This window comes from Rhodotorula paludigena (genome assembly GCF_050403205.1).
Source record: "Rhodotorula paludigena JCM10292 DNA, Rt_paludigena_JCM10292v1_ctg40, whole genome shotgun sequence".
NCBI classification, from domain to species: Eukaryota; Fungi; Basidiomycota; class Microbotryomycetes; order Sporidiobolales; family Sporidiobolaceae; genus Rhodotorula; species Rhodotorula paludigena.
In genome coordinates, this window is record NW_027481418.1 from 96,359 (window position 1) to 104,881 (window position 8,523).

At 64.2% G+C, this 8,523-nt stretch overlaps 4 protein-coding genes across 4 annotated transcripts; all 4 read right to left on the reverse strand.

Annotated features, from left to right (window-relative positions):
* Positions 1–10: 10 nt before the first annotated feature.
* On the reverse strand, positions 11–2,093 carry JCM10292_001590 (uncharacterized protein; the record flags this gene model as incomplete). Its single annotated transcript, XM_076650764.1, has 11 exons — positions 11–273; positions 342–711; positions 775–783; positions 864–950; positions 1,009–1,131; positions 1,196–1,393; positions 1,485–1,589; positions 1,657–1,693; positions 1,787–1,846; positions 1,917–1,974; positions 2,051–2,093. The coding sequence occupies 11 exons, from the start codon at positions 2,091–2,093 to the stop codon at positions 11–13; spliced, it is 1,353 nt and encodes a 450-aa protein (XP_076503693.1).
* A 493-nt stretch (positions 2,094–2,586) lies between these two features.
* On the reverse strand, positions 2,587–5,016 carry HOM3 (aspartate kinase; the record flags this gene model as incomplete). Its single annotated transcript, XM_076650765.1, has 8 exons — positions 2,587–2,686; positions 2,755–2,814; positions 2,914–2,999; positions 3,126–3,793; positions 3,879–4,065; positions 4,166–4,261; positions 4,382–4,844; positions 4,919–5,016. The coding sequence occupies 8 exons, from the start codon at positions 5,014–5,016 to the stop codon at positions 2,587–2,589; spliced, it is 1,758 nt and encodes a 585-aa protein (XP_076503694.1).
* A 293-nt stretch (positions 5,017–5,309) lies between these two features.
* Positions 5,310–6,796, reverse strand: VPS29 (retromer subunit VPS29; the record flags this gene model as incomplete). The annotated part of the gene is made up of 5 exons (XM_076650766.1): positions 5,310–5,376; positions 5,456–5,827; positions 5,937–6,097; positions 6,234–6,350; positions 6,719–6,796. 5 exons carry the CDS (start codon positions 6,794–6,796, stop codon positions 5,310–5,312), a joined length of 795 nt encoding a protein of 264 aa, XP_076503695.1.
* Positions 6,797–7,101: 305 nt separating this feature from the next.
* Positions 7,102–8,339, reverse strand: JCM10292_001593 (PQ-loop repeat-containing protein; the record flags this gene model as incomplete). Its single annotated transcript, XM_076650767.1, has 6 exons — positions 7,102–7,190; positions 7,264–7,506; positions 7,575–7,848; positions 7,950–8,068; positions 8,130–8,232; positions 8,292–8,339. The coding sequence occupies 6 exons, from the start codon at positions 8,337–8,339 to the stop codon at positions 7,102–7,104; spliced, it is 876 nt and encodes a 291-aa protein (XP_076503696.1).
* Between the last annotated feature and the right edge of the window lie 184 nt (positions 8,340–8,523).

Below are 8,523 nucleotides of genomic sequence, written 5' to 3' on the forward strand. Positions count from 1 at the left end.
GTTTGCGACGTCAGCCTGTCGTCGCATCCATCTCGGAAACACAACAAAAGACGCGCCGCTTGTAGTTGATCTGCGGCTGCGGGAGCTCGCGTGCCATGGCCTGAATCGGGTTCGGGTTGATCTCAACTCCCCACTGCCCGAGCGCCGTGTCAGACGGCTGAATGCGCTTGAGGCCCTGGGAGAGCATGTTGAGGCGGTCGCTCGGCCCGACGGTCGTCAGCCTGATGGCATCCGCCGTCTGCTCCGGGTCGAGCTTGCGCGTCCACTTCTGGCCTGTTCAAGCAGTACGCAGGCGAGTCGGCGCGTCGTCCAAAAGCGACGCAGCAGATACGAAGACGTACCCATCTCGACGTAGCAGAGCTCGAGCGGCCACCTCGCCGTCTTGCTGACGAGCACGACCGGGAAGTCGGGCCTCTGGAGGCGGACGTTGTAGACCGACGCAAAGTATGACTCGATCGTGTGCGTCTTGCCGTCCGCCTCGAACTGCGTCGCCGGGTCGTTGGCGCTGAACTTCACGATGCCGCGGATCTTGCGCGTCGGCTGGTATCCGTCGGCATCCTTGACGACGAGCTTGACCTTGAGGCCCTTGAGGAAGCGGCCGAGCTTGATGTACTCCGCAGGCGGGATGTTGCGCGCCGAGAGCTGCGCGAACGTCAGGTTGCGGTTCGTGCCCTTGAGGTAGTTGAGGACGACGTCGGGAAGGCTGCCCATCTGCGGTGAGACAGCCGAGGTTATCAGCGGAGACAGGCATCGAAGCGGATTTGTGCGGCTTACCTGAACCATCTGCAGTCATCACAAGAGCGCTGGGGTCAGAACGGGCTGTCCAAAGCGAGGTATGCCCGGGAGGAGGGCATTAGACGCACCGGCTGCGAAGCGATGTCCAAGTTGAGGAAGAGCTTCGACGGGCCCATCCGAAGACTGGTCGTGTAGCCGCGCCACATCGTGAGTCCCTGCGTTCAAGAAGCCACTCAGAAATAGACAGAGTGCAGATGCGTAGGCCAAGATTACCTTAGACAACGAAGCAGCCTGAGGATTGGCGGGCGGAAGGAAGAAGCTGGCCGACTTGCTCGGGTACAGCATCGAGGGACCATGCTGAATGAGGATGTTGACAGCCTGAATGGCCGACTGGACCTGTTTTGCGATCTCAAGAAGGTCAAGCGGGGCGTAGGACCAGGTGCACGAGGACGTGGCGCACCTCGCTCGGATCAGGCTCGTCCGCCTGACCTCGGAGCTCGCCGCGAACGAACACACCGAGGCGAGCGAGGTCGATCGGGCGCGTGAAGCGAATCTTGACGCTGAAGTCGCGCGCCGAGCCCGAGCCGTTGCGGCCGCCGCCATCCTCATCCGGGAGCGTGATGCTGAACTGACCCTCGTCGGCGGGAAGCTTCTTGGGCTACGAAAGGGCAAACCCGAATCAGTCGCGTGGGCGAACGGGGAACCGGATGGCCACGATGATCCTGAAGTTGAGCCGAGCCGACACGCACCGAGTACGCCATCGAACGGCCGTCGTAGGCGATGGCGATCCCCTTGAAGACGCCCATGACCTTGTCGAGGTGCTCCCAGACCTTGCGATTGAGGCGGGGCGGGGTCTGCGGAAAAGGGTGGAGCGTGAGAAGGGCTCAGCGGACCTCGCAACACCTGTCGGAGCGAGCGCACCTTGTCCGGCGTGATCCTGACATCGTAGTGGTAGCAGCTGTGACATAAAGGGAAACGCGTATAAGCGATAAAAACGGGAAAAGCGGAGTCCGAAAACGGGCGGCAAGCGGCCAAGCGAGCGACCACTGACATGATCTCGGGCGGCTTGACTTGGTACGTGTTGGTGAGCACGGGGTACTTGTGACCGACCCTTCGTGCACGCGCTCACAGTCAGTGCGAGCCGAGCAAGCGAGGTCCGAGGAAGGAGGCGGAGGACGTACGTGCCCGTGTTGGGGCGGATCATCGGCCGGTGCTCGCCGACGCTCATGCCGGCCATCGCTGCGACGTCGCAAGCAACCTCCGACCGTCAGCACAGCCCGCAGAGGCGAACCGAGGCCGAGAGGGCGTTACGCACCGCCGACGAGGTCATCGGGCTCATTCCTCGCGGGGAACGGCATGGAGGGCGGTGCGCTTGCTTGCGGGAGCTGAGAGAGTCGGTCGGAGGACCCTGCGCTCGCTGGCGAGCCGGTGAGCGGAGAGAGAGGGAGAGTTGCGGAGACAACCCGCGACGAGCGAGCGGAAGGTCCGTGGACTTCGTGCGCTCGAGCCCTCATCTCTCGAGACGAGCAGCAGACAGTCCTTGAGAGCTCACAGCGCCGCAGCAAGTCAGAAGGAGGCAGAGTCAAGCCGAGCGAAAGCGCGCAAGCGAAGAATCAGCTTCTCTTGCTCCTCGCCGTGCGCTGCAAGGCCACATTGGAAGGGTCAGCTCGCCAACAAGCTGTTTTGTGTGTACAACGATCTATTCTACTGATGACAGAGAGAAGCAGGCGCGGCGAGATGCAGAAAGTATGCGGGTATGCGAGCGGGAAAAGAGGACGATAGGAAGGGTGCACGACGTGAGCGCGCGATTGTTCGACCGGAGGTAGCGCCGCAGGTCGAGGTGCGGATGGCTCAGTAGCCGGCCGGCGGCTGCGGAGCCTGGTGGAGGAGCTTGAGGTGGACGAGGTTGAGTGCCTTGACGGCGTCGCGCTCCTCAATCACGCACGAAATGCTGTAGGAGCGGAGTCAGCGTGCTTGCCTCGACGGCCAATGGGCATGAAAGGAACCAAAGCGACGCACTTGATCTCACTCGCGCCCTGCGAGATCATCTCGATGTTGACGTTGCCCTCGGCAAGCGTGCTGCACGCCAAGATGAGCGTGAGTACCGACGTCTACTGGAAGCTCCCCGTCGCGCATACGTAGCAACGAGCAGGAACATGAAGTTGAAGCGGGACGCACGTGAACATCTTGCCGGCGACTCCGACCATGTTCTTCATGTGCTTGCCGACGAGCGAGAGAATGGCCATGTCGCGCGAGAGCGTGATCTGGAAGGCGAGGCAACGTGAAGCATAAGTCTGCAGATTCTGACGTTGCGCGGCCGCCTCGCAGTTTTTGCGCAATTGAGGAGCGAGAGCAGGAGGGCGGCTCTGGATCTGGTTGCGGAGACTCACCTCGCCAACGACCTTGAGGTCGCGCACGACGCGGTCGAGCACGCTCTTCCGGATCTCGCCGTGGATGGCCATCGACACGTGCACCTCGCTGGTCGAGATGAGGTCGACGACGATGCCGTGCTTGTCGAGCGTGCCAAAGATGCGCGCAAAGAAGCCGTGCGAGATCGTCTTGCGGTTCGAGTGCACCGACAGGACGACGACCGTGTCCTTGATCGTGATGGCCGTCGGGCCGAGGTGCGGCTCGAGCGCCGAGTCGGGCACGGACGCGGGCGCGGACGGCGCGACCTTGGGCGCGACGGCGTCGAGCGCCGTGTGCTCCTCGGGCTGCGAGCCGGTCGTGTCGGGGAAAATGATGGTGCCCTCGCCCGCCGGGTTGTCGACGTTCTTGATGCGGATCGGGATCGCGGCGCGGATCACCTGCTCCATCGTGAAAGGGTGGATGACCTCCGAGCCGTAGTACGTGAGCTCGGCCGCCTCCTCGGGCGTGATCGTCGAGAGAAGCCGTGCGGTCGGGACCTTGCGCGGGTCAGCCGTGAAGATGCCGTCGACCTCCTTCCACACCTGCAGCTCAGCGGCACCGACGCCGACTGCGCACAGCGCGGCGCACAGGTCCGAGTAGCCGCGGCCAACCTGCGCGAGTAGCGAGCCCGGGACGACACCGAAGAAACCTGTGCAGTGCGAACGTTAGCGAATCCGGAGGAGAGCGCCTCCGACTCAGTCCCAGCATCGCCAGAAGGAAAAGGCTGCACGCACCCGTCACGACCGGTACCCGATCACCGCACTCTGCCAACCGCTCGCCCAGACGCTGACTCAAGCGCGAATAGAACGCCTGGCCGAGCTGCGGCGGGCCATCGACCGACTTGCTCGACACCTCCTGCTCCTCGGCCTGGACGTCCCAGTCGATGATGTTCTCGAGCGAGACGAGCTCAGCATCGATGCCCTGCGTGTTGATCGAGTCAGACAGAGTTCGGGGCACCGATGCGCGACAGGCCGAGAGCTTGGTGCGAGGCGCGGACATGAGCGCAGTGAGCGAGACTGACCCTATCCCGCAGCGCAGCCGTGATGATGCGGCACGACAACCGCTCGCCGACGCCCATGATGATGTCCTTTGACCGGGTCGAGATCTCGTCGATGATCTGGTGGACAGGAGAAGTGGGTACAGCAGGGCGGAGGACAGACGTGAGCAGGATCAGCAATGTGCGCTGCTTGGCCCCCCTTGGACCGCCCTGATGCGTTTCGCGCGAGAGGGAACGCACCTGTGCCGCCCTCAGGAAGCCCCGCAACCGCTCGCAGTCGTACTCGAGCTCCTCCTCGACCGCCGCCAGGACATCCGGCGAGTTGCGGATGACCTGCCTCGCCGCGTCGAGGTGCCCCTGCTTGATCTCGTCGACCGTGTCGTCAAACAGCTCCTTACCGTCTTCGCTCTGGGCCCGCCCGCCCGCCAGCCGCGCGAGGGACGAGAGGCTCCCGCCGAGGAGGTAGCTCCCGCGGGGAGTCGCGGGCGTCGCGGGCGTCGAGGTGCCGCTCTGGCCGCCGGGCGCGGGGCTCTGTGACGGCGAGCCGCGGAGGGAGGGGAGGGACGAGCCGATTTCGGGGCCCTTGGGCCGGAGAGCCTCGAGGGCCGCGCGCAGGAGGAGGTTGGTCGTGCCCGTCGCCTTGGTGTGGCCGGACCGCGCGCTGCAGACCAATGCGACGCGGTTCCCGCCCTCTACGTACGACCTGCGCGCGCGCACGAGGTGGTGTCAGCTCGGGATGGCGCCAAGCACGCGATCTGTCAAGGCGGTGCAGCGTACCGCACAATCTCGACAATGCCGGCTGCGCTCCGGCCGACACTCGTGCCGCCGTACTTCTGGATGATGTACGGCGCGGTGCTCGGCGGATTCTGGAGCATCGTGGGCGCGAGCGGAGAGAGATCAAGTAGTTGAGGACGAAGTTCTGCAGCAGCGACGGAGCTCGCTGGGACGGTCTGGGCCGTGTGTAGGAGCGCAAAGTGTGCTACTCGGCACGATCCAACAGCAAGCAGCAAGGAGGAGGCGAGAGGGGAGCAGCGACAGCGGCCTCCCCGATCGCCCGCGGCCAAGTTGACTCTTCCTCTTTGCCCCACTCGGCCGGCTCCCGGAACGCTCTCGAGACAAGTCTGCAGTAGCTGAAAGTGCATCCGCAATGCAAGACAAGCGAGCGGAATTACACCGCCTTGCGGAACTCCATCTTCTCGACACTCACGTCGCCCTTGCGCTCCGTGTAGACGTAGCTGTGAGCCGTAGACTGTCAGGTGAGCACCCGGTGGAGCGCACAAACGCCCGATAGAGGTGAGAGAGGGCAAGACGCACGTGACGACGACGTTGCCCTGGATGTCGAGCAGCGCAAAGCTGGGTGTCGGTCCGTCCTCGACCTCGTCCTCCTCCTGCCCGTCCTGCGCTCCGCTCCCCGCCTTGTCCCCTGCACCTTCTGCTGCGCCCTCCTTCGCTTCTGCTGCGCCTGCCGCAGTGCCCTCGGCTCCACCTGCTCCTGCTCTTGCTGCCCCCGCCTCGTCCTTGCTCTCTGCCTCGCCCGCACCCTCTGCGCTAGCTCCTGGTACAGACGCAGCAGCTCCTGTTGCTTCTGGTGCGGGTGCAGGTGCAGGCGTCCACAGCGGCGAGAAGGCGCCAGTTGCGGAGCCGGGGTTGAGGAAGAAGCGGCCGTCGGCTTCAAACGCCTCAAAGCTGCGCAAGCGAGGGTGTCAGAACGACCGCTAATAGTGCTCAGATGAAGCGCGCAAGCGAGATCGCAGACGACGCCCAGCAAAGCAATCCGAGTCGAGGCTGGACGCACCGGTGCGTCCCGCCGCTGATGAGCACGTCAACGTCCATCTTGCGCGCCGTTGCCGCCAGCACCTCCGAGTCACCGAGAGGCACGATCTGGTGCCCGTGGATTACGCCGAAGCGCAAGGGGCCGTGCTGCACAACCATAGAGGGCGGCAGAGCAGTGGTAGGCTGCGGGAGGGAACTCGTGCGTCAGTGTCGCGGCACGCAGGATCGTCGAGTAGTCCGAGTCCGAACGCAAAAGGACGGTCTGACAACCGGGCCTATGCGAGTACTCCAGGGCTCGACGAGACGCAACGCAACGCACCTCATCCCAATCGCCCTTGACGCCCCTCAGGTCCGGCGCGACGCTCCTCAGGTAGTCCCACGTCTCGCGGTCCGTGATGTTGCCCGTCGAGAGGATCTGGCCGATCTTGCCCGGCACCTGTGCGTGCGCATGGTGGGGGCGAGCGGGTCAGCGAGGGGAAGAGAGGGGATGTGGGGGTTGCACGCTGCAAGGACGGGAAAAAGGCGGGCAGCGCGAGCGGCAGACTGCACGAGCGTGCAGTCTGGCGATGGCGCAGCCTTTGTGCATCAGCCCTCGCAGCCGACGCTGGCCCGAACCCGCTCGAACCGTCAGACACCCGCTCGCCACGAGCGAAGCAGCGAGGCGCGATACTGAGACCGACAAGCCGAGCAGCCGGGTCACTGCGACCCGCCTCGCTCGGCGCTCGCACAGCGTCCGCCCCGCATGCTCGTCGAGCGCCTTGATCAACTCCGACGTGCGGCGGCCTGCGAAGAGCGGGGACGCACGAGGAGCTTCTTGAACTTTGCGGGGAGGTCGTGTGCGCGGTTGGGGATGTGCAGGTCGCCGATGACGAGGACGAGCATCCTGGCGTGCGAAAGCGGGATGGGGAGAGAGGGCAAGAGCGAGGAGGAGGTGGGGGTGGGAGAGGGGAAGAAACTTCTGACAAGCACTAGGAGCGTCTTGGTCTTACTGGACGCTTCCCTGATCAAGTAGTGGGGCGCGAACTTGCGATGCAGGAGGATTGCGGAAGAGAGAGTCGACAGAGGCTCGCATCCTTCATCGACGAGAGAAACGTCTCGCATCCGACAGCACACTTTGACTAGAAGTACAACCTGAGCAGTCTGCGCTCAGCTGAAAATACGGTATATGCGGCATACGAGGCGCGAAACTACCGCGCCATGGCCGAAGAAGCCGTCTGGAACACCGACACGGCACTTGACCTGCTCGAGCTGACGAGCGTGAGCGGGACCATTGGCACTGCGACGCGCAAGCGATTCAGTCAGCTCCTCCGGTGCCCACGTGAGAACGAGCGCGATCGTGGAAGACGCACCGTGGGCCGGCTCTCCTCTCGCTCTCGCCCTGCGCTCCTCTCCCGCCCGCTCGCGCTCCGAACGCTCCTCCTCCTCCGCTCGCTCAGCAGCCGCTTCCTCCGCTCGTTCGCTCGCCTCGGCGGCGAGCGCGCGCTCCGAGGGAAAGAAGTGGTACCACGCGGCGAGGGCGAGGATGCCGACCCACATGCCAAGCTCGACGGCGTAGATGACGCAGCCGAGGGGTTCGAACTCGGACTCGAAGACTGCATACGTCCTGGAGTCCGTCAGCCGTGCCAGGGCGCGACAAGGTGCGCCGAGGGGGCCGGCGTACAAAGCGAGAGTAGCGAAGTGAGGTCCCCTCCCGCATCGAGCACGACAAACAGCAGCGAGATCCCCCTCACGGCCCTGTGCTGCCAGATGTCGACATAGTGCCTCGCGACGCCGAGCGCGAGCAGCAGCGCCGCGAGGACCGCCATGAGCGTCGCGGGCCACGAGAGGCTGCGCGAGTGGGCGCGCTCGAGGGCAAAGACGAGGCCGACTTCGATGCTGCCGAGGAGGGCACAGGCGGCGAGGAGGGTGAGGAGGCTGCGCGCGTGCGACCAGGACTGCCGGGTTTGGACAGTCGGGCAGAGCGACACAGCGCGCGAAGGGTAAGATTCGGCGTGTTCGTCATTCAGCGACCGAGCGACGTCGGGCGGCGACTCACCTTCTTGTAGTACTTGACTTGAGCGAAAGTGACGAGCGAGAGGAATGTGAGAATCTGCGGCTGGACTTGAAGCGCTACGTTGAAGTTGCTCGAGATGTTGTACGCGCCGAGCGGTATGCCTGAGTGCGCCAGGTTCAGCTTCGTTCACGCTCGCCACCCAAGAAGTAAAGCGCCACGGACCTGCGCAAGCCCACAGGACCATCATGCTCGACTGCAGGCCGCGAGCATGGTGCCGGCGGTAGTTGACGACGATTTGCGGGATGAGCTGGATGGACCAAAGGACCTGGCGAGGGGTGCGCTGAGAAGAGCGGGACACAGGTGGAGCAGACTGACAAGACGCACGGCTCCTGCAGTGCCGAGGACGTTTGCAGCGACTTCGTTCTCGGGCATTCTCCTCCCTTTGCCTCGGTCCAGCCGCGAGATCCGGAAAGCCAGATAGCACAGACGCAGCTTAAGGCAATCAGCACACGCAGAGACAGCTAGAGGCCCGAAGAGAAGCGCCGCGAGAGCCTGATGACAGAGAAAGGGAAAGAAGCGATGAGGAGGAGAAGGGGTCGCCAACTCGCTCGAGTTG